Here is a 25,524-nt window from a genome sequence, read left to right as displayed (position 1 = left end):
CCGTGCACCGCGATGAAGAGTGGCCCCCGCTTGCCGCAACTAGAGAAAGCCCTCGCACGAAACGAAGACTCAACACAGCTAAAAATAAATAAATAAATAAATAAATAAATAAATAAATAGAGTAGCTATTAATTAAAAAAAAAAAATATGACAACTAAAGGTAATACCTGGCTCTAGATTGAAGGAAATGTTACAAACAACACTGTTAAGTCAATTGATAAAACCAGCATATGAAGCATAGGTTAGATCAAAGGATCTTCTCAGTAAACTGACTGAGGTTGACAACTCTGCCAATTATGTAACAGAATATCCTTATGCTTAGGAAAAAATACTGCACATTCAGGACTTCAGTACTGTGATGATTACAACATACTCTCAAATGGTCCTCCCCCAATTTATATGTTTATACAGACACACACACACACAAGAAGAGAGAGGGAATAAATAGGGCAAATGTTAAAAATAGGTGACTCTGGATACCAAGTCCACAGGGGGTCTTGCACTATCCTTATCTTTACAAGGTTCTCTAAGAGTAAAATTATGTCCAAATAAAGTTTTTAAAAGTTAGACTCAATACAAAAAAAGAAAACACTCACATGCACACTTTCTCAGTATCAGATTCAAGAAAAGCACCAACTCCTGGCATGAGAGCTTCCTTCTGACGGCGCGCAGGGCTTCAGACCGATGTGCCCAGGACGAGGGCCAGGAGGAAGGACAGAGCGGGTGGACAGAGGGAGAAAGAAAGGCCAGTCACACACATCTTTCTCCAGGCGCACTTCCGGAGCACGTGACTTCCCCATGCTTCTTGGGAGGGGCTGCAGGAAGAGCCACAGGAAGGCGAGGAAACCCAGGGCAGCAGCCGGCTTGGCATCTAACTGCACACAACTGCACCACGGCCGGCAGTGGGAAGTGATAAGCAGCCCACCTGCCCGGTGGAACCTGGGAGATCACCGGAAGGGCGGCCACGACAAAGCCTGCCCGGTGAACTAAGGAGCCAACCTTATACCACGCTTGCAGTTCCTCTTCCTATTTTGATTCACTGCAGGAATGCTTTTCCTGAAAAATTTTAACTTTTCATGTCTGCACCAGATAGCTTCTAATTCCCCTTGCTGATCTTGTAATATGTATGTGTGATCGTGAGGTACAGAAACAGAAAGTGGGGCGGAACCAAGAAACAAATGCCAGGCTTGCTAACAGGGAAGGAAATTCTAAAGCAGTGCTTGGGCTCTTGTCAGCCTTTCAAGAATGGCTCCTGACTCGATTTTTCTAAATTCTTTCTAAAGCTCAGTGGCCTGAAATACTAAGTGGCCTTTCCAGGTCAAGGGATTAAAAAAAAGAACCTTTCCCTGGGCAGTTGACCTCGCACCTTCAAATGAAGTTTCAAAGATCTGAAGCAGATTCTTCTTTCAGAATCAAAAGCAGATCCTGCTGTCAAAAAGAAATATGCACTGAAAGCCATATTTTGAACAAAACAGAAAAACGCAGCAAAGCGTGTGGATTTTCATTGGGTATTCTGGTTCTAGCTCATTATTCCTTCCATGGATCTTTATAAAAAATGACACTGTTCAGCCTAAAAAATAAGGCTTTGAGTAGATGTCTCTTGTTCTTCACAACCTTATAGTCTGCTGTTATCGTTTTGTGTGAGTAGGAGATACACCGGGAACCAACAAAATGTTAAATCCTATATTGCATCAAATTCTAATAAAGCATTCAAGGTGGCTGTCAAAAAGACCATTATGCAAAAGGCCAGCGTTATCCTAACAGCCTTGATCATTAGAAAACTGAAAGAGCAATCTTAATTACAGCAGCATCAGAAAATACAAAAGATCTACGAATAACCTTACAAAAAATTTTTTAAAAAGAAACGGAAAGAGAGAGAGACTCTGTTTTTGGCTGTAGAGAATGAAGATTGTCTGGAAGATTAGGATGTTCTTTACATCATAATAACTACATTTTTGTATAATTCCAGTCACTTCATACAAGACTTTTTGTAACAGATTACAGTTCATACCAGTACTGCTGCTTATAAGCTGTCTGTCGTTGGGCAAATTACTTTCTATTCTATGCCTCAGTTTCCTCATCTGTAAAACAGGAAAACAGTGACAGTGTTGTCCTGCGGATTAAATGAGTTAGTGTCTGATGCATAATTTGAACTCAGTAACTGTTGACCACCACCATTACTATTACCACCAACACTGCCACAATTTGGAAGAATAAGCAAACGAGAACGGATAAGACATTGTTTTGAAGAAGAATAATACAAGTAATTACCAGAGTACTGATGCAAGCATCAAACAGATCAACGAAAGAGAACAGACAACCCTGAAACATTATACACACACATGTATTTTTTTTAATATAATAAATGCAGCATAATAAACTAATGAGAAATGAGTTATTAACAGATGGTTTTGGAAAACCAGCTAAGTATTTGGAAGAAAATCAATTGAGAGTCTCACTGAATATTACATTCAAGATAAATCCAGATGGATTAAAAAAATGTCAAAAAAAAAAAGCACACAGAAGAAGAAACATATAGGTAAAAAACTTTATATTAACTTGGAATAGGAACAGACTTTCTCAATATTAAAAAAGAAAAAATAAAAAAAGGAAATCACCAAAGCAACAAACTGAGAAAAAGAGAATCAATAAAAATAAAAAAAGTTATTTACCTTATAAAAGATCTCTTTAAGCTAAAAGAAAAAAAATTCAGAAATGAACAAACAACTTAGATTCTTAAAAATACCCAATAAAACAACTGAAAAACTTTTAACCTCAGCAGTACTTAAAAAAGGTAAATTAAAGCAAAGCAACGTGTTTTAGTATCAAAAGTCAGTATAGTGCTCAATGTTGGCAGAAGTGCAGCAAGAGAAACACACCTGCACATGGCAGGGGGTGCAAAGTGACACAACTGTCACACACACAGCAACACCTTGGAAATTCACACCCCTCCACCCAGTATTCCACCTGTAGGTCCCCCACAGGGAAACAATCACAGCTGGACAAAGGATGATCCACAAAGAGGGTTTCCTGCAAAGTTACCTGCAACAGTGATAAATAAACTCAATGTCTGACACTGAGGGAGTAACAGTTAAATCAGAGATGGAAATCCATACTACCATATATTATGCAATCATTGAAGTATCCCAGTTGTTTTTTTTTTTTTTTTGCCACACCGTGCCGCTTGTGGGATCTTAGTTCCCCGACCAGGGATTGAATCCATGCCCCCTGCAGTGGAATCACGGAGTCCTAACCACTGGACCACAGGGAATTCCTAAAGTATCACAGTTTTGAAGATTATCATGTTGTGAGACCATTCCCATGTCACTCAATCGTATTAAATGAAAAAGCCCAAACCTATAAAACTATATTTGGCATTTTCCCCAATTTTGGATGACTATAATAAAGAAACAAGGTATAGAAAAAGGGAAGAAACAAAACATGCTAAAAGTGGTTAACTCAGTGATAAGACTGAGTTATCCATATTTTCTTTTCTTATTTTATACTTTTTACACATTTTCTACCTTAAGTATGCAGAACTTTAATACTCAAGAAAACAGTAAATGTTGTCAAATGAGGGAAGATGTAGCCATGGAATGAAAAGAAAAATCAACAACAGTAAAGTCTACAAGGGCTTTCTAAAAGCCTTACTGAGACTAGAATGTTTACCATCTACTCTGTGTCGATTTCCCGTGTGCCCACGGTGGTGGGCTGGCCTCCACTCCTGCCTGGGGAAAAGCAGCAAAAGCCCCACAGCAGGCTGGCCTCAGCCTGGCCTCAGGCTGCTGCTTTTCGGCTCCCAGACACATTCTTACTCCCCAACCCACAGGCACGGCCCTGCTGGCCCAATCAAAGAATAATTTTTCTTATGTTTTTCACAGTATTTAAAAAAAACAACTCAAAATATTTTTCAACCATAGTGAAATTTCTCACACATAGGAAGCACTTAATAGATATTCCTTAACTTATTGTCAGAGTTTGTGTTTTCGTACACCCTGGGCACTAGAAACTAACCCACTGTCTGTTTAAAGTTCTCACCTGCCTGGAGGCATAACCCTCCCAAACCTCAGACTATACTACAAAGCTACAGTCATCAAAACAGCGTAGTGTTGGCACAAAAACAGAATACGGATCAATGGAATAGAATAGAGCCCAGAAATACACCTACATACTTACCCAATTCCCTGGCAGTCGAGTGGTTAGGACTCCTTGCTTTCCCTGACAGGGGCCGGGGTTCAATCCCTGATCCAGGAACTAAGATCCCATAAGCCACCACCAAACGAAACCCAAAACCCTACACACTTATGGTTAATTAATCTTCAACAAAGGAGGCAAAAATATATCAATAAAATGGGAAAATGTCTCTTCAGCAAGTGGTGCTGGGAAAGCTGGACAGCTGCATGTAAATCAATGAAGCTAGAACACACCTTCACACCATGCACAAAAATAAACTCAAAACGGCTTAAAGACTTAAATATAAAACAAGACACCATAAAACTCCTAGAGGAGAACAGGCAAAACATTCTATGACATAAATCGTACCAATGTTTTCTTAGGTCAGTCTCCCAAGGCAATAGAAATAAACACAAAAATAAACAAATGGGACCTAATCAAACTTACAAGCTTTTGCCCAGGAAAAGAAACCATAAACAAAACATAAAAACAACCTACAGAATGGGAGAAAATATTTGCAAACAATGTGACTGACAAGGGCTTAATTTCCAAAATATACAAACAGCTCATACAACTCAACGACAAAAAAACAAACAACCCAATCGAAAAATGGGCAGAAGACCTAAATAGACATTTCTCCAAAGGCATACAGATGGCCAATAGGCACAGGAAAAGATGCTCAACATCACTAACTATTAGAGAAATACAAATCAAAACTACAGTGAGGTACTACCTCATACTGGTCAGAATGGCCATCATTAAAAAATCTGCAGGGCTTCCCTGGTGGTGCAGTGGTTGAGAGTCTGCCTGCCAATGCAGGGGACACGGGTTCGAGCCCTGGTCCAGGAGGATCCCACATGCCGCGGAGCAACTAGGCCAGTGCGCCACAATTACTGAGCCTGCGCTCCGCAACAAGAGAGGCCACGAGAGTGAGAGGCCCGCACACCGCGATGAAGAGTGGCCCCCGCTTGCCACAACTAGAGAAAGTCCTCGCACAGAAACGAAGACCCAACACAGCCAAAAATAAATAAATAAATAATTAAAAACAAAATATGGGAAAATACCAAGGTATAAAAAATTAAAAAAAAAAAAGTCTGCAAATAATAAATGCTGGAGAGGGTGTGGAGAAAACAGAATGCTGAAACACTGTTGATGGGAATGTAAGTTGGTGCAGCCACTATGGAAAACAGTACGGAGGTTCCTCAAAAAACTAAAAATAGAGTTACTGTATGATCCAGCAATCCCATTCCTGAGCATATATCTGGACAAAACTATAATTCAAAAAGATACATGCACCCCTATGTTCATAGCAGCACTATTTACAATAGCCAAGACATGGAAACAACCTAAATGTCCACTGACAGATGAATGGATAAAGAAGATGTGGTACATATACACAATGGAATATTACTCAGCCATAAAAAAGAATGAAATAATGCCACTTGCAGCAACATGGATGGACCCAGCGATTATCACACTAAGTGAAGTCAGTCAGAAAGACAGGTACCATATGACATCACTTATATGTGGAATCTAAAATATGGCACAAATGAACTTAGCTACACAGCAGAAACAGACTCACAGACACAGAGAACAGACCTGTGGTTGCCAAGCAGGAGAGGGAGTGGGGGAGGGTCGGATTGGGAGTTTGGGGTTAGCAGATGCAAACTATTATATAAAGGATGGATAAACAACAAGGTCCTACTGTACAAAACAGGGAACTATATTCAATAACCTGGGATAAAACATAATGGAAAAGAATGTAAAGAAGAATGTATATATGTGTATAATGGTGTCACTTTGCTGTACAACAGAAATTAGTGCAACATTGTAACTCAACTATATTTCAATAAAAAATTAAAAAAACAAAAACAAAATAAAGGCTCTCACCGGCCTAAATGTGGTTTCTAAAACTTTCAGCTTACTTTAGTTGGTTATTCCAATTGCCAATAATAAAACCTGTCTCTCTATGATATCCTTTTTTTGTTGCCTAGTTACTTTAACTTTGTTTCTTTCCTTTCTTTCTTTCTTTTTTAAGTATAAAGGAAAAACCTTAATTCCTTTTCCTTTCTTTGTCCCCAGTAAAATACATGAGATGGGAGAAAAAATTCTGCTTCAGAAAAGAAACCCATGACCTTGACTGGATAGGAACCTGCAGCCTGGGAAATTTTCCTACCTAGAATGTGAAAGTCTGGGTTTGGTAATCAAAGTATAAAATATTGGAAGAGTCTGCTTTTCTTTCTTTTTTAATTAAAAAAAAAGAGATTCAAGTTCTTATTCCGGTCAGTACACGATTTCTTATATAATCCTGCAGACAGCCGTCAAGGCCATATGTGCACACTGCTCTCCTAGGATTGTCTGCTCTAAGCAAGGTAAATGAAAATCAGTTCTTTATATGGATCCAGTACCCAAAGCCAGAGTCATCATCTGGAATTTCATTGGAAGTATTTCACTTGCTTCTTGAACATTTAAGTAGAGAGGTAGGTGTTTGATGGGAAAAGAACTAGAGGGAAAAATATCATGTTTCCTGACTGTTTCCGCACAATACAACAGGCACAAGAGTCCCCAGTGCAGGGAACGAGAGAAAGTTCCAAGAGGAAGAAATCAGGAAGAAAGGTGAGGGGAGCAGGCGGGGGGGTGAAGCCAAGGAGCAGGTGGGCTTGGAGGAGCACCAGCCGCTACCAACACAGTGCAACACCCTGCCGGCCCTGGGAGTCAGACGCTGCCCTCAGCAGGCACACCTGACCTTTCCAGCAGCCCTGGGCACCTGCCAAAGCCCTCACCGCCCCTTTTAGCTGAGCCCTGAATGAGCAGAGAGGGCAAGCTATGAGGAGCCTGCCAACCACAGAAACAGCAGTGCCAAGGGCGGAAGGCTGGTGGGCCGGGCACGAGGGCGGCAGGCTGAGCCGGCAGGCGGGAGGACAGGGAGGAGGACGGAGGGCAGGCGGCGCGGACAGCGCTGGCCTTCCGGGCCATGGGGAGGACCTTGGACTTGATGGCTGGTACCAAAGTTGATAAAGAATTGCCTCTTGAGACAGGTCCATACTCTTCAGTTTTCACAACAGTATCATAAATCAGTGGTGTAAGTCTATCATAGATGATATAAAACCCATATTCCTTAATATGCTCCACAAAAACCCCGCATCATGTGACTCTACCCAGCTCACCCACCACATCTCCTCCTCCACCTGCTCCTGCCCAGGGCCCCCGGCCTCGGTGTCTCTGCTTCTGTCATCCATGATGTTCTCCCCAGACCCCCCCATACAACACCCCAATACTCCCTCCCGGAAGTGATGGTGCCCTCCCATCTTTTCATTTCATCCAAATGTCACCTCCTCAGAGCTCTTTCCTGGTCGCCAGATCTAAAGTCAGCTCCTCTTTCTTCTCTCACAGCATCCTGCTTTTCTTCTTGGCAGCATTTATGACAATTATATGTTTATTTGTTTAATGTCTACATTTCCCACTAGAATGAGAGTTTTGAGAGAGTAGAAAACAGGTTTTGTTCCTGACTGTATATCTGGGATTTGATAAATATTTGATGAATGAATGCAAAAAACAAGTAATATATAATCAACAAAACCAAAAGTTGGTTCTTTGAAAAGAGCAACTAAATTGACAAACCTTTAACTATTACTGAAGTCCAAAAAGAGAGGACTTAAATAATTAAAATGCATGAAAGAAGGGAAAATACCACAGACCTTACAAAATAAAAAGGATTACAGGGGAATATATGAACAACCGTATGCCAACGAATTAGATAACTTACTACCTAATGACATGGACCAATAAATTCCTAAAAGACACACATTACCACAACTGATTCAACATGAAATAAAAAATCAGCAGACTTATAACAAGTAAAGAAATTGAATTCATAATTAAAAAGCTTCCCATGAAGAAAAACCCAGGCCCACATGGTTTCACTGGTGAATTCTATCAAACATTCCAAGAAAAATTAATACCAATCTTTTACAAACTCTTCCAAAAACTAGAAGAGGAAGGAATACTGCCTAACTCATTCTACAAGACCACAATTACCCTGATATCAAAATTAGACAAAGATACTACAAGAAAAGAGCTACGGTTCACATCCCTTATGAATGTAGATGCAGAAATTCTCAGCAAAATACTAGCAAACAGAATCCAGCAACATATAAAAGAAATATACATACGCCATGACCAAGAGGGATTTATTTCAAGAAAACAAAGTTGGTTTAACATCCAAATATGAATGTAATATACTATATTAATATAACATAGGATAAAAATCACATAATCACCACTATAAATGCAGAAAAAGGATCTGACAAAACCCAACACTTCTTCGCTTTAAAAAACAAATGTTAAACCACAAACTAGAAACAGAAAGGAACTTCCTCAATCTGGTGTTAGCCGTCCACAAACAAGCTACACCTAACATCATACTTGATGGTGGGGGACTGAATGCTTTCTTCCTGAGATCAGGAACAAGACCAGGAGGTCCACTTTCAACACTTCTATTCATCACTGAACTGAGCTTCTGGCTGAGGCAATCAGGAAAGAAAACAAAATAAAAGGCATCCAAAGTGGACAGGAAAAAGTAAAATTATCCCCATTTGCAGATGATATCATTTTGTAAATAGAAAATTGTAAGGAATTCATTAAAGAACTATTAGTTTGACAAGGTTGCAGGATACAAAATCTACATACAAAAATCAACAGTATTTCTAAACATTAGTAATGAACATTCCAAAAATAAAATTAGGAAAATAATGCCATTTACAATAGCATCAAAAAGTATAAAATAGTAAGGTATAAATTTTTTAAAAAGAAGCATAAGACTTATATGCTGGAAACTACAAAACAACATGACTGAATGAAATTAAAGACACTCTAAGTAAATAAAAAGACATGTCATGTTCATGGATCTAAAGATTTAATATTGTTAAGATAGCAATACTCCCCAAATTGATTTATAGATTCAATACAATCTCTATCAAAATTCTAGCTTCAGTAATCAAACAGTGCGCTTCTGATATAAGAATAGGTAGAACTGACATGAGGATAAACAGAATAGAACTGAAAATCTAAAATCAATCCTTATACTCATGGTCAACTGATTTCTAAAAGAGTGCCAAGACAATTAAATGGAAAAAGAATAGTCTTGTCAACAAATGGTTCTGAAACAACTGGATATTTATATGCAAAAGAATGACTTTCAGGGCTTCCCTGGTGGTGCAGTGGTTGAGATTCTGCCTGCCAATGCAGGGGACACGGGTTCGAGCCCTGGTCTGGGAAGATCCCATATGCTGCGGAGCAACTGGGCCCGTGAGCCACAACTACCGAGCCTGCGCGTCTGGAGCCTGTGCTCCGCAACAAGAGAGGCCGCGACAGTGAGAGGTCCGTGCACCGCGATGAAGAGTGGACCCTGCTTGACGCAAGTGGAGAAAGCCCTCGCAAGAAATGAAGACCCAACACAGCCAAAATAAATAAATAAATTTAAAAAAGAAAAAAAAAAGAATGACTTTCGATCCACACCTTACATCATATACAAAAATCAATTCAAAACAGACCACAGGCCTAAATGCATGAGTAAAACTATAAAACTCTTGGAAGAACACATGGGAGTTAATCTTCCTGAAACTGTGTTAGTAAAGCCTTCTTTGGTAAAGCACCAAAAGCACAAACAACATAAGAAAAATAGATAAACTGGACTTTTCAAAAATAAGAACATTTATGGCCTTTCCTGGTGGTCCAGTGATTAAGACTCTGTACTTCTACTGCAGGGGGCACGGGTTCAATCCCTGGTTGGGGAAGTTTTGCGTGCCGCGCCGTGCAGCCAAAAAAATTTTTAAAAAATAAATAAATAAAAACATTTGTGTCATCACATCAAGAAAGTAAAGACAACTACAGAGTTGATGAATACAGTCGTCCCTGGTATCCGCAGGGCACTGGTTCCAGGGTCCTCCCCCACACACCAATTCCGCGGATGCTCAAGTCCCTCGGATAAAATGGCACAATGGTCCTCCATATCCATGGAACCCATGGATATGGAGAGCCAACTGTATACCTGCATATCATATACAAATGGCCAATAAGTACATGACAAGATGCTCAACATCAATAGATCAATAGGGAAATGCAAATGAAAACACAATGTGATACTGCTTCACACCTACTAGAAGGGATACAGTTACAAAGACAGTAACAATTAGCAAGGACGTGGAGAAATTGAAACTGTCATCCATTGCTGGTGTAAAATGGCACAGCTAGTTTGGAAAACACCCTAGTAATTTCTCAAAAAGTTATATATAGAACTACCTCAGGACCCAGTATTTCCACTCGTAGGTATATACTCAAGAGACCTAAAAACAGATGTCTACCCAAAAACTTGTACACAATTGTTCAGGGCAGCATTATTCATAATAGCCAAAAAGTAGAAACTTATCCAAATGTTCATCAGCTGAAGAATAGATAAATAAAATATGGTATATCCATATAATGGAATATTACACAGCCATAAAAAGGAACGAAGTACTGATATGCACTGTGACGTGGATAAACCCTGTAAATATTATGCCAAGTGAAATAAGCTAGTCACAAAAAGACCACATATTGTATCATTCCCTTTCTAGGAAACATCCAGAATAGTCAAATCTACAGACAAAAAAGCAGGGTAGTGCTTGCCAGGGGCTGGGGATACACAGCAATGGAGACTGCTTAATGGGTATGGGGTTTCTTTTCGGGATGACAAAAATGTTCTAAAATTAGGCTGTGTTAACTGGTTGCACAATCCTATGAATACATGAGAAAAAAATGAACTGTATATTTTAAATGGGTGAATTGTATGGTATGTGAATTATATCTCAATAAAGCTGTTTAAAAAAATAACAGGTAATACAGTGATATGTGTTAGGTGCTTACCATTATGTTCATATGACATTTTACCTTCCTAAATGTTTATTTGCTGTGCTGTGAAAACAGGGTTAAGATATAAACAAGGGGAAAGCAGAGGAAAGACTTATCTTTGGGGACCATGGTAGCTAGGCATCAGAGCCCTCCCAATGTAAAATACTTACATATGCTGAATTTCTGTAACAAGGAGTTTACTTGTACTTCAGAGTGACAGTAAATTATGTGGCATATCCTTACTAAGCCTCCATCAATTGAAGACTTTTAAGCTGTATATGCAAAACTGGCCTCTCTATAAGAGCGAAAGCCACTCTGTTCCCAGGGCCAGCAATTCCCACAAGGCACAGAGAACAGACGGGCTCAAAAACCAGAAACACACACTCACATTCCTCAAGACCGGAAGCGCCAGCCGCTCGAAGGAAGTCAGATCCACCACATACTGCCCAACGCAGCACTCACGCTTTCCAGGCGGAAGCTCTGACCTGAAAGAAAAGATAGTACATCCTTTGTTGAAAGACACCTCTACTGATTTCTGGTTTTTAGCTGCCCCACTGAGCCTCTGGCCTTCTGCGTGTGCTCAACCATCCTTAAAAATCACCCACACAGAAAGTGGCAGTGAGCAAAGCTGATCTGATTCCACATCCTCTCCTGAGAGCAGGGCTAACACCGGTGGGCACGCCACCACCCATGGCCCGGCAGCTGCCTTCAGGGAGCTGGAGCGTCACCTATCTTAGAAGAGTGACATGAGAAACGGGGCTACGAAGTACCAAGTGAGAAGAGCTTGCTACTCAGTGGGGAACGTTCTAAGTGGAATACGATATTTTCAACTTTGTTTTTCATGTGATGATTTCAACCTCTGCTTTCTTTTTCCAAGAAATCCATAAAGGCTCAGGATTCTTCAAGATAGAAGAGATCACCTGGCTCAGCCCTGGGCCCAGGGAGAATAAAACACCGCGGAAATGAAGCTGCAGTACCCAATCCTGGATAAAGGTCCGCGGGCGCCGGACAAGGTGACAACATCGAACCCTATTCTTCTTCCTCCCTGTCTGACTTCTTCTGTATAAAACCCGTCGACAGGCACGCCAGAGGACTTTAAAACTTCACTGGCTTTCTGGATCAACGTTGTTTTTCCAACCCCTAAAAAAAAAAAAAAAAAAAAAAAGCCCATTAGGAACCACTGCTTTGTTGGAGCACAGGAATCACCAGGAGGAAATAGGCTGCAAATGGATTTTATGAATGTTAACTTCACTTAATTTTGACTGCTCCAGGTGTTAACACTCTTTAATTTCGTAGAAACAAGCATAATAGAAATATGAATGGTATCTTGAAGTTTATTTTAAAATTCTGAAACAGTATTGGTTTTGTCACATACACAATACCAGAACCAGTTGAGTGGTTTTCTGATAACAATCTCAAGTGCAATTTACATCCTAGGAGACAAGCTTCTACTTCCTCCCAGGTTTAACTCTCCTTGGGGGAGCAAACTTTATCCCCTAGAAAGTAAAGCTGGTCAAGCTTCGGTCAAAGGCTGCACGCTTTAAGTTAGGATTTTAAGACACTCTGGACCTATGTTTAACAGTGGGAACATCACTTCATTCCTCCATGAACTTACATTGTATGTGTCCCAAAAATGGGACTCTTAAATACCACGAACACCACTAGAAATGGCAGTTTTTCAGCTTTTTCCACAAGAGCAATCCCATCAGGTTGGCCACCCCTTCCATCACCCCTTGGAGTGTTCCTAAGCATTCCTTCGGCTTGCCCACAGCCCCTTCCCAGATTATAGCCTGTGCACTTCCACCCGCCCATCCTCCCCTCCCAGGACCCCTTCCTTTCCTTCCGGCCCGACCCCTGGGCTACGCTGATGAACTCTTGGGTGTTTACAAGCAACATAACGATACTAATCACTGACACTGTGGAGCCAGGCCCTGGTCTCATGTGCTTCGCAAGCATTTTGTTGGTTAAATTCTCACAACCACCCTCTGAAGCAGTTAACCATCCTTGTCCCTATTTTACAGATGAAGAAACTGAGGCACAGAGAGGTTAGGTAACTTGTGCACGGTTACACACCTAGGAAGGACCATACATTTTAACAGGGGCCTTCATCTGCCACCGTGACTTTGTTTGTATGAGACTTGCTCCCATACAGATTAAAGTCAATGGCATCGTGATTACCAAAAAAGGGGGACAAAAAGGTCTGTAACAGAGCTATTCTGAAATACAACAGGGTTGCAAATCATATTATTTCTGTGGCTGCCCAGAGTCCTCAGGGATGATCCCCAAGGAGCCTTTTAACCTTCCTTGAAATAAAATATGATCTGTCATTTAAAGCATCTCTCCTCCAAACTCCACACTAGCAAACAATGGCATCTGGCCTTCTGGAACAGGAGCGGCAGCCCACGCTCACGTGACTAGGAGAGAACTACGTACGGTCGTGACCCCAGCTCTGCCCTTCCGTAACTGCTGCTTTAGGAGTCACTGAAGAATCTGCTTAACACTGGCAAGTGGCCTTGGTGGCTGTGTAAGCTGGGACTTTCGTGAAGGGCCATTTCTACCACAGTACACAGCAATGCCACAGCTAGGAGTTCATCCTCAGCGATGAATCTGACAACAGTACAGAGATACAAGAAACCGGACGTTCACTTCAGCCTTCTTCGTAATTGTGCAAAACACAGAAACAATTTAATGTTGATCTGTAATGCTGACTGTTAAATTATGGTATCATGTGTGTAATGACACAAACATACAGGAATCTCATGCAGCCATTATTAAAGAGAATACTCTTTACCTATGGAAACAGTTTACTGGTTAGCATGGAAAACAGACCACAGGGTATGAAAATAATACATGGAGAAAAAGCAGGTTAAGAAACAGCAGACACACATAGTAGTATTCCATTATATTTTTTAAAGGCCACAAATAACAAATGTTGGTGAGGATGTAGAGAAAAGGGAACCCCTGTACACTATTGATGGGAATGTAAATTGGTGCAGCCACTGTGGAAAACAGTATGGAGGTTCCTCAAAAAACTAAAAACAGAACTACCATATGATCCAGCAATTCCACTCCTGGGTATATACCCAAAGAAAACAAAAACACTAATTTGAAAAGATAAATGTACCCCAATGTTCATAGCAGAATTATTTACAATAGCCAAGATATGGAAATTTCCATCAACAGATGAATGGATAAAGAAGATGTGGTATATATATACAATGGAATATTACTCAGTCATAAAAAAGAATGAAATTTTGCCATTTGCAGCAACATGGATGGACCCGAGGGTATTACGCTTACTGAAATAAGTCAGACAGAGAAAGACAAATACTGTATGTTATCACTTACATATGGAATCTAAAAAATAAAACAAACTAGTGAATATAACAAAAAAGAAAGATATAAAGAACAAACTAGGGCTTCCCTGGTGGCGCAGTGGTTGAGAATCTGCCTGCCAATGCAGGGGACACGGGTTCGAGCCCTGGTCTGGGAAGATCCCACATGCCTCAGAGCGACTAGGCCCGTGAGCCACAACTACTGAGCCTGCGTGTCTGGAGCCTGCCTGTGCTCCGCAACAAGAGAGGCCACGATAGTGAGAGGCCCGCGCACTGCGATGAAGAGTGGCCCCCGCTTGCCGCAATAGAGAAAGCCCTCGCACAGAAACGAAGACCCAACACAGCCATAAATTAATTAATTAATTAATTAATTAATTAAATTAAGAACAAACTAGTGGTTACCAGTGGGGAAAGGGAAGGAAGGTGGGGCAAGACAGGGGACTAACAGGTAAAAACTACTATGTATAAAATAAATAACCTGCAAGGATACATTGTACAGCACAGAGAATATAGCCAATATTTTATAATAACTATAAATGGAGTATAATCTTTAAAAACTGTGAATAACTATGTTGTACACCTGAAACTTATATAATATTGTAAATCAACTATACCTCAATTAAAAAAAAAAGTGAAGTATGCATATGTTTATAGAAGAAAATGTCGAGAAGAACACAGAAAGGTTTACAGCATTTATTTCTGTATGTTGGAAACCCATGTGATTTTCACTTCTTTAAAATTTTTCTTGATTTCATTTTTTTTTTTTGGTCTTATAGTGAGTGGTTATTACTCTTCATTTAAGAAAAAACAAAGCTATTTACATTATGCAAAAGACAAAATGGAACAGCTGTAACAAAAGGGGACATTGTGGGTCCGATCTGTTAGGGAGAACATTATAAAGCAAGAGGAGGCATTGGGCTCAAGTCCCTTTCTTCCTCTTCGGCTCTAGAAATCTTCCGGTGAATTTTTCACCTCCGTTAATTAAGCTACTACCCTAGTGTTGTCTACACTGGCTAAGAAGTGACCTGTGTGAGAAGGAGACCCCAAAATGAAAGGTCCACACCATGCACAGACAAGAACAGGTCAGAAAGCTCCAGAATTATTTTGGTTCTGGCTCTCCCATAAAGCTGACCCTGAAATAAAGACTCAAGTGCAGGCAGTTTAATTTGGGAAGCAACACCCCAAGACGACATGCTGGTAGGAAGATAATCGCATTATCAAATAAGTTACCATTGTGGGTAGCTTAATCCCACTGGGAAATCCTAGGAGACAGTTTTGGACCCAAGGCTCAGAGGTCTCCTGTCTGAGGGGTGAGGAAGTAAGGAGTTTACCCACTCACTTTCATCTATCATGGGTCAAGGCTGCTCCCGGGGGAAGGAATTCCCTGGCCCTTCAGGCCTGCCCTGTGCAGGCAGGGTGGGCTCCAGGGACCAGAGAAAGCCCTCCAGGATGGGTGAGAGGCTCTATAGTTGGAAGCTGGAAAAAATGCTAAGTGCCAAAGACACATGGGTGAGGCCCTGACAGTGTAGACAACAAAAAGTGACCTCTTTGAGAAGATACCTTACCCGATGGTCTGAACGTGTAGAGATTTATTTATTTATTTTTATACAACTTTATTGAAGTATAATTGCTTCACAATGCTGTGTTAGTTTCTGTTGTACAACAAAGTGAACAAGCCTTATGCATACATATATCCCCATATCCCCTCCCTCTTGAGCCTCCCTCCCACCCTCCCTATCCCAGCCCTCTAGGTGGTCACAAAGCACCGAGCTGATCTCCCTGTGCTATGCGGCTGCTTCCCACTAGCTATCAATTTTACATTTGTGAACATGTAGAGATTTAGACAGCCGGCAGAGTTTGGGATTGGGTTGGTGAGAGAAAGAAACTAAGTCAATGAGAAAACAACATTAGACAACAACTCCAAAGAGGGAAAAAAAAAATTGTTCATAAAGGGAAAAGAAATGATAGATTACTCCAAGGCTCTTCTGTGATTAGCTTTTGCTAATAATACTGTAAACACTGACCACTGAGCTAATTAAAATTACAGGATAACTCCGTTACAGAAGATTAGGAGGAAGAGAAGGTGAGTGGGTTTGAGGACAGGCTTAAGAGAGCTATACTGTAGGAATGAGTCTTCCAATTATGTGTATGTACATAAAACCTTTATAAAAAAGGAAACAGAAAGAAGAACCAGTATTGGCCAGGCGCGCCTCTGTCCCCACCCACCTCCGGGAGCCAGGTACAATCACAATAACAAGCCACCTCTGTTATGAAACACATAGATGTCTTGGGGCCAGCCTGCTGAGAAAACTGCATTCCAAGTTTCAAATAAAGGACTGACAAATCAACTTTCAGAAGATGGTCCTTTACCTCTGGGTATCAGAAATTTCTCACACCTTCCTCCTCAGCACTCCCCCATTGCCTGGTAAAAATAAAATTCCAGAATCTGCAATATTAAGTTAGCCTTTGCTCCTTAAGGCTAAAAAAGATAATCATTAAAATAAAGTGAAAGAGAATTTCAGGCCCAGGGGAACAATGGTTGATATCTGAACCCACAGCTAACTTGAAAACTGCAAAGAAGCTGAAGAAATCACTTTCTGCTTAGACCCACCTTTTTTTTTTTCCCCCCCTTAATGTATCTGATGCTGGTACAACCTTCCTGCCTCTTCTTTCAATAACAAGTTATCCACGTGCAGCATCTTGGCTTAAAAGGCACCTATTTCCTCCCCCAGACTCTCAATTGAACGCACACTATCTCCTTTCACAGGTGAGACCTTCACAGCCCGAGGGTTGAGGGATCTGCATTAGAAGAGACAGACGCAGACGCAGGCTCTGGGTGGGCGGTGTCCTGTAGGTACCAAGGCTCTTAACCTGCGGCCTCACTCACGGAGGGAATTCAGTGGGTCGGTGAACGTGGATGGGGAACACGGTTGCATGTTTACTTTCACTACCCTGCAACTGAAATCCCGCTCTTCCTTTCATGATGAGAGCAGGGCAGGAGCACGTGTAACTATCGACAGAAACCAGACACCTTCGATTCCACCGCGGCGGTGGCAGAGATCCTGAAATATCTTTCGTGTCCGTCACAACTTCACAACTGCGGGAGTTATTACTGCTGCCGCCGCCCCTGCTATTTAAGACCGAAGCCCAGGTGCGACCCCATCTCAAGCTGGTTCCTGTTCTCCTGTAGTTGGCCTCATCTCACTTATCTGATGGACTCACAGTCACGTTTCCCGGGAAAGGACACGCAGGCTTCAGACCACCAAGCCTGGAACTTACATGGGGAATGTTAGAGGCCACCGGCTGGAGCCCCTTGCCCAAAGCACCGGACCGCCCCCAGCCCGGGCGCCGCTCACGCCCACCCCTCGGCCTCCCGGAGGCGCAGACCCGGGCGGGGTTACCTGGGGGTCCCGTCAGGAACACGTGCCGGGCCATACGGGTATGACCGGGTGGGGGGTCACTGCCCGGGTGGGGGTCGGGGTCGAAGTCGCCGAATGGGGCAGGCGTCGGGGTCACGACCCAGGATCCGCCCCCAACGCCGCAGTTCCCACCTCCGCCAGCCGGAAGCACCGCCCTCTCGGCCGCGCATGCGCTCTCCCCAGTCAGCCTCGGTCCGCGCATGCGCCCTCGGCTCTCAGCCCCGGTCCCTGCGAGCGGCGTCCGCCTGTCTAGAGGGGGAGGGTAGTGGTCCGGTCTTCTGCGGGTCCCTGTGTTCCAGCCTCGGTGTTGGACTTACGTGGGGTGTTTGCGAGGAGATGTGCGTGAGAGCGTGTTACTAAACCAATCCTGCTCCAGGTGGGCGCCGTTGCCCGAGCTCTGCCCCTGGGATGGGACCTGCGAGCTGAAATCCCCCCGGGCTGCGGGGATCAGCCCTCCTGAAGGAGGCTTGGTCCCTGGAAGCCTTCCCCAAAGGAGGAGGCTTTGCTACCGATTGGAACTATTTACCCAGTGTTGTCAGCTGTGACTGCAGAGTAGTATCAACTGGTTAAAAGTGCTTGATGCCTGGGCTCCAACCTCCGAACATTCGGGGTGATTGATCTTGGGGGAGCCCTGAGCATCTCGATCTTTTTTGCTGTTGTTGTTATTGTTGAAACTCCTCGGCAGTTTCTAAAGGCCCATCTTCACCCGTGCACATGAAGACCAATTTTCCCCTCTTGTCACCATCCCATAAATGTAAACCAACGCAAGACCCAGCTGTTGGATCTCCCTGTGCAAAGCATTAAGTGGCTTTTCCCCCCTCACTTCACCACTTGAGGTGTTTCAGCCCATGAAATGAAGTGGCAATGGCTTTGGGCCAGAGTTACCTGTAAACTCTTTCAGTCTAATATGTGTACAGTTTGTCTCCTGATCGATCATTCTCCATTCTGAGAAAGCAATTTCAGTGAGTGCTCAACTTAATTGGTGTGTGCCCATCCAGCACCTCCACGGCTCCCTTTAGCCTGGATATACACCAGTCACATGGCCTCCGTTTCTTGCTGCTTGAAAAGGAATCATCTAAAAGGCAGATTTGTACAGTCGAGCTGTCACCATCATTTCTGCAACATTTATAAGGCTGCATCGCTGGTAAGGTAGGGCCTTCCACCCAGATTTCTTTCACCTCCATGCAAACTGGAATGAAGAACAGCTGATGTAGCCAAGTAAACCCATAGAAGTAGTTTCCAAAAGAAAGAAACATGTACACAGTCATATGTACACTCTTCTTTTTATTAAAAAAAAATTTTATTTTTAAATGCTAACTATGTAGCATTTCCATCACTGAAGCAGTTTGTATTTGTAAGGCTCACCAGAGGATGGATTATTTTGTTTTGATGTTATGCCTGGAATTCTGGTAGCTACCAGCAGACATCAGTTTAGGTAACTCAAGGAACATCTAGACTCCAGATGTAGAGAACTGATGTTTCAGAAAAAGAAAATTCTTCCAAAGTTGGATATTCTTTTTCCATTGGGGGGTCCGCCCCTTTCAATCCCAGAGTCGGGACCTGAGGGAGGGATGTTCCCCAAAGAGGAATTGAGGCACTATTTCCACAGGGGCGACTGAATGCCAGGCTGGCAAAGCACGTTCACATTTGTCTTTTTCCCCCTCTTACATATTTTCACATCCCCAGTAACCATATTCTTGGTTCTGTTTTCTGGTACTCAGGACCTAACCCAAGTTTAAATTACTGTACAAATACACTTAGGAGTAACAATAGTGCGTGTGTGCGTGCTCACTTGCACGTGTATAGGTTTATGGGTTTGGGGAATATTCGTATACAGCCCATCTCATTTGACCAGATGCTGTACATTTGTGGGCACCATGTCCTGGTGTAGGGATGGGGAAAACGGAGCTTTGCAGAAGCTCTGGCTCATAGTAAGGGGCAGTGGGAGACATGGGTATAGGGGACAGCTTTCTGACTCTCTGACTGTGGTTCGTGTCTCTGGCCCTGGGCTGCAGTCCTGGCACACCCATTGGCTGTGCTGTGTGCTCTTGAAAAGTGTGGCTATGATCACAGTAAATGCGGAAAACCAAGCAGGTGAGAGTTGGGTCACCGCAAGGAAGAATGGTGAACCAGCAGAAACAGGGCGTTTAGCCTCCTAACAAATGATGGGAGTAAACGAGGAAGGCTGTTGAGAGTGAACCGCCAAGGACAAGCTGAGAGGCACGGGGAAAAGGGGCAGAGCTTCTGTTTGGCTTTGTCGTTTCCTCAGGAACGCTAACACTGCACAGCTTTGTTTTGTGCAGGTTCACTTTCATTCGTTTTGCTCGGATCCCATCAGTGGAGAATCTATTGTTTGCAGAATAATATGACAATTGTTCCGGTTTGAATCAGCCTCTGATGTGTAGGAACCAAAAAAAAAAAAAAAAAAAAAATTGCTGTATCTAATGAATATTCAACACCTGATGTAAATAGAGCTGGTTATTTAATATATTCACCCCCCTTCCCTCCCTCCCTCCTTCCCTTCTTTCCTTCCTCTGTTTTATTGCAGAGACTATGCACTGTAATACATAGTAGGGATCAAAGGTACATTTGAATAGCTTCTGTCCTGAAAAGACTAAGACAATCAAAAACATTGGTGAACAGGGCTTCCCTGGTGGCGCAGTGGTTAAGAATCTGCCTGCCAATGCTGGGGACACTGGTTCAAGCCCTGGTCTGGGAAGATCCCACATGCTGTGGAGCAGCTAAGCCTGAGCGCCACAACTACTGAGCCTGCGCTCTAGAGCCCACAAGCCACAACTACTGAGCCCACATGCCACAACTACTGAGCCCACATGCCACAACTACTGAAGCCCACACGCCTGGAGCCCATGCTCCACAACAAGAGAAGCCAGCGCAATGGGAAGCCCCCGCACCGCAACAAAGGGTAGCCCCCGCTCGCCGCAACTAGAGAAAGCCCACGTGCAGCAAGGAAGACCCAACGCAGCCAAAAATTAAATTAATTAATTAATTAATTTTAAAGAAACAAACAAAAAAACCACTGGTGAACAGACCCTTATACCTAAGGTCCAAATTTTTAAAACTATGAAATATCCATGAGCTACTACTTTTTTTCATTCAAAATGGAAATACCTTTATCTGAGCTCCTGGGGGGAAGAATTCCTTTCCCACCCCTTTAGATTACCTACCTTATTGAATAACAATTGCCACTGAGAGAGCTGGCATTGCATTTTGGCCACCAACCTTGTAATACTTGGACATACTTAACAAAAGATAATAGCTAACATTTACCTCGTGTTTCCCATGTACCGAGTTCTCTCAGAGCACAAGAAGACAAATACTGATTCCACTAATACGAGGTACCTAGAATAGTCACATTCGTAGAGCTAGAAAGTAGAATGTGGTTGACAGGGCCTGGAGAGAGAGGAAATGGGCATTATTGTTTAATGGGGACAGAGTTTCAGTTTTGCAAGATGAAAAGAGCTCTGGAGACCGATGGTGGTGATGGTTGCATAGCATTGTGAATATACTTAACACCACTGAACCACACGCTTAAAAGTGGTTAAGATGGTACATTTCATGCTATGCGTATTTTACCACAATTAAAAACTTAAAAAAAAATCAACATACGGAAAGTGAGGAAGAAGAAAAGAAATCAGTAAAGGCTGGAGTGGTCAGAGAAGGGGTTTTGGAGAAGGTGCGTTTGGAGCTGGGCCATGGAAGATGCATTGCTTGACTGGGTGAGGATGAGGAGACCTTCGCTGTCGCAGAATGACTCTGATGTCCCAGGGTGGATCTCATCCAGCAAGGGCTTTCATTGGAGCTGGGAACCTCGCAAACCAACGTCTGCAGTTAAGGGCTGGTGAAGCTTCTGGAGAGGGATGCTCCCGGGGCCCCTAATATGTTCCCACAGGCCTGGTTAGGATAAAGAGATGCCTGTCCCCTCTCTGTCCCTAGGAAACAGCCCCAACTAGAGACTTCAGCACTGATAGCTGGAAGACCCAGGATTGTCCTGAGCCCTGTTCTGTTCCTTTCTTGCAGCTGCCGCAAGTCAGATTCTGTCTACATGGCTGACAGATGGCCTTGGAGGACCACTCTCCCAATTATGCAGACTGCGGAGTCCAGGGAGCAAAGATGGAAGGGAAAGCAGGAAAGAATAGGACCAAATGGTGTGACAGTGCTTGAGCTTGTTGGTGGAAGGAAAATTGGGCTGCGCGAACGTCAGGTCTGTTTCACATAATCGCACCCAACCCTGGGTACACATACAGCCTACCACCCCACCCCAGATAAGCAGCCCCCCTGCCATCCCACAGACCTGAGGCTTAGTAGTGGGGACACTGCCCATCTTTACCCAAGAGGATGTGACACTCCACATCTGCATGAGCAAAACCAGGGCCTTTTGGCCTGGCTTCCTGCCACAGGAGCGCAAGTGACAGCTGAGCGTGGTCGCTTTGGGTAGAAATAAATACGTGGAACCATGAAAGGAGCATTAAAGTGCGAATTCAAGTCGCTGAGCTGAGACCAGCTTGTTATGTTACCCTAGACAAGTCGTGCAACTGCTTTAGGCCCAAGTGTTCACAACTGAAAAATAAAAATGAAATTCCTGCCCTGCAGGACCCTCAGGTGTGCTGCAAGTATGAAGTGGGATTATTTATGGAGAAGCTCTTACACGGTATAAAGTCCATCAGGCAGTATTACCATCTCCCAGAGCTCCTGTGAGCCTGGGAAGTGAACCTGCCAGATGTGTAATTGCACCTGCTCTGAGTGCTTGCGTTCCTCTTAGAAGCAGTTCTTAAACTTGTTTTCTACGTCAGGGGTTTTGCTTTTTCCTTTTTCTTCTTTTTCTAAATTTTTATTATGTAAAATTTCAAACACGTACAAATGTGGAGAGAATAGGATAGGATAATAGGCCCCTTGGACACAGAGCCAGCTTCAGCAATTACCAACTCACGGCTGATCTTGTTTCATCTGCACCTCCCCATCCTAAACCCACACTGGGTTTTTTTTCAAGCAAAATATCAGACGTCATATCATTTCATTGATAACTATTTTAATATGCCTTTCTGAAATATTAGGATACTTTAAAAAAATGTAACCACAATACCATTGCCACACCTCACATATTATTTCTTGATATCATAAAATACCAACTCAGTATTCAAATTTCCCTAGTTAATTCACTGATATTTTTTAGTTTGACTAGGATTTATGTAAGGTTTATACATTGTAATTAGTTGAAATATCTTGCATCCCTTTAATTTAAAGGACCCCTTCCATCTCTCTCTGTCTCCCTCTCTGTCTCCCTCTCTCTCCCCCTCTCTCTCCCTCTCTCTCTCTCTCTCTCTCTCTGTCTGTCTGGTAATTTCTTTGGTAAAGAAACTGTTGGTTTGTCTTAGCCAGTTGTTCACAGTCTGGGATTTGCTGAGGCGTCCCCTCCCCATGGTATGGTTGAGCCCACCCTTCTGTGGCCCGTGTTTCTCCTATTCTGCTATTCCATCAGGAGACCTGATTTGACGGCCTGCCCCTGGGATGCCTCTGGATGTGTCCAGACATAAGTCAGATTTGTAGAGTTCAGTCTTCCTCAAGTAGAAACTTTTCCTTCTTCTCCTCTTCCTCCTCATGAAACATAAGCTTTATTCAGCTCACTTCCTATGTGCCAGGCACTTCCTAAGCTCTTACACACATTATCTCACTGTTTTTCGCAGCAATATTATGAAACAGCATAGTTCAACTTGACATTCATTCTAGCTGCCCAGCATCTAAACTCTTTCCTGTGTTTGGGGAGTGGGTCACCTCTTTGCACGCCAGAGATCTCGTTTCCAGCCTCCTTTGCAGCTAAGGAAAGGAAAAGGCAAGGGCCCAAAGCTACACCTTCCAGATACTCCCATCCTTGGCCTGAGTTAGGTGCTACTGATGCGAAGACACATGGAGCCGGAGGCCATGGTGATTGCAGCCTTGGTCCTCGCAGGGCGCTCCGTGCAGCCTGGGGGCGGGGCCGGGCCCGGGCTCCTGCAAGATTCCTCTGGGTCGTTCCTGGACCTTCTGCGACCACCCTCCCGTGAGATCCCCCGTAAACACGCGGAACCCAGGAAGAAGCTGCTGTGCAGAAACTGCACTGCAGATGCCGCAGTGGAGAAACAAGGAGCCCATTCCCTGTAAGGAACCTGTGAATCACCCTCACCCAGAGCCCACCCTGCCTCAGGGTATGTTTCCAGTGTGCCTTCCAAACTGGGGGAATCACCAAAGGGTGGGTTCAGGACCCACTGAGTCCACTATGAAATGGATTTCTATCAAAACTTACTCACCTGGGGTTTCCCGGGTGGCGCAGTGGTTAAGAATCCACCTGCCAATGCAGGGGACACGGGTTTGAGCTCTGGTCTGGGAAGATCCCACATGCTGCAGAGCAACTAAGCCCGTGAGCCACAACTACTGAGCCTGCGCTCTGGAGCCCACGAGCCACAACTACTGAGCCCATGTGCCACAACTACTGAAGCCCGTGTGCCTAGAGCCCGTGCTCCGCAGCAAGAGAAGCCGCCTCAATGAGAAGCCCGTGCACCACAACGAAGAGTAGCCCCTGCTCGCCGCAACTAGAGAAAGCCCGCACACAGCAACAAAGACCCAACACAGCCAATAAATAAATAAATAAATAAATAAATAAATAAATAAATACAAAAATATTTTTTAAAAAACTTACCTCCCTTCATAAGCCCCCGTTCTGCCTAGCAAGTGGGGCACAGTGGTGTCTTGGCTGCAGAAATTGGTTTCAGTTTAGAGCCAGCAGCGTCCTGTGATCTTGGAAAAGTCTGATTATTCACCTTTCCTCAATACACAGACACTCTGGTAAATGGCCACAGGGCCTTTTGGAGGAAGATTTACAGTCTAAACATTTGCTGTGTAGCATGATCCTTCCTCTGGAGGGCTTGGCCTCCCTTTCAGGCAAGGGCCTCTGTTGGCTGGGGCCAGGGTGAGGCAAGAAAGGGGCCCCTGCACAGAATTAAAGGAGGGGATGGCTCTCAGGTCCTGCGGGGCTGATCCTGCATTTTCGTCATCTAGGAGGCAGTGCCTTCTCCGATATTGCACTCTAAGGGTCTTTCTTGCCTCCCTCAAGGCCCAGCCCTGGGCTGAACTTGAATGACTCAAGTCTGGGAACCGTTTGAGAGTCTGTAACAGTCTATCATGGTGACTCAGCTTACACTTCTGTCCAACAGATGTAGAGCTTCGCCATGTACACAAAATAAGACTTTAGGTAGTTCCCAGCTCTCACTTCTAGGGGCACCGTGACCAACACCAAAGATACTGCAGGTCAGACTATTCTAATTACTTCATGGTCTGTGTTAAAACGAAAGCCACAGGCCCAAAATAGAGCCATTTATGCCAGGCCACACCTCCGAACCAGGGCTTAATACTGAACCTAACTGAAGCTTCAACCTCCCCTAGAAATGTAGTCTTAACCAGTCAGGAATTTTCTGGTCAGTACCAATGAGGTTATCTGTCACATGGGCCCTTTCTATCCCCCAGAGGAAGATGAGGTAAGCCACCTAATAAGATTCTTTTGCCCCCCAAGGGAAATGACTTAATCTGAAATAATCCTTTTTTTCTGGTTTTGACTTCCTTGCCCTGCATTTAAAAACCTTTCCCTTTCTGTGGCCCCTGGAACTCCCCTCTGCTTCCTAGATGGAATTATGCCTGGTTCATGAACCGTTCAATAAAGT

General features: G+C 43.4%; 1 protein-coding gene across 3 annotated transcripts in view; it reads right to left on the bottom strand.

Moving 5' to 3' along the window:
- Positions 1 to 24,653, bottom strand: part of NTPCR (nucleoside-triphosphatase, cancer-related) — a 43,188-nt gene extending 18,535 nt beyond the window's left edge. Inside the window, exons 1-3 of one of the 3 annotated variants that reach the window (XM_057531599.1) lie at positions 24,507 to 24,653; positions 12,039 to 12,201; positions 11,450 to 11,546 (exon numbers count right to left, since the gene is read on the bottom strand). In XM_057531599.1, the coding sequence (XP_057387582.1) occupies positions 11,450 to 11,546; positions 12,039 to 12,201; positions 24,507 to 24,516 (270 nt within the window). In that variant the 5' untranslated portion in view covers positions 24,517 to 24,653. Of the gene's footprint in view, positions 1 to 11,449; positions 11,547 to 12,038; positions 12,202 to 17,797; positions 17,984 to 24,506 lie in introns of those variants that run through there. The other 2 variants (XM_028164426.2, XM_007173764.2) reach the window with 2 other exon arrangements.
- Positions 24,654 to 25,524: the final 871 nt, after the last annotated feature.

The sequence above is a fragment of the Balaenoptera acutorostrata genome, chromosome 16 (assembly GCF_949987535.1).
Source record: "Balaenoptera acutorostrata chromosome 16, mBalAcu1.1, whole genome shotgun sequence".
NCBI classification, from domain to species: Eukaryota; Metazoa; Chordata; class Mammalia; order Artiodactyla; family Balaenopteridae; genus Balaenoptera; species Balaenoptera acutorostrata.
The sequence above is the reverse complement of the archived record's forward strand: the minus strand, read 5'-3'. Positions and strand labels throughout refer to the sequence as shown.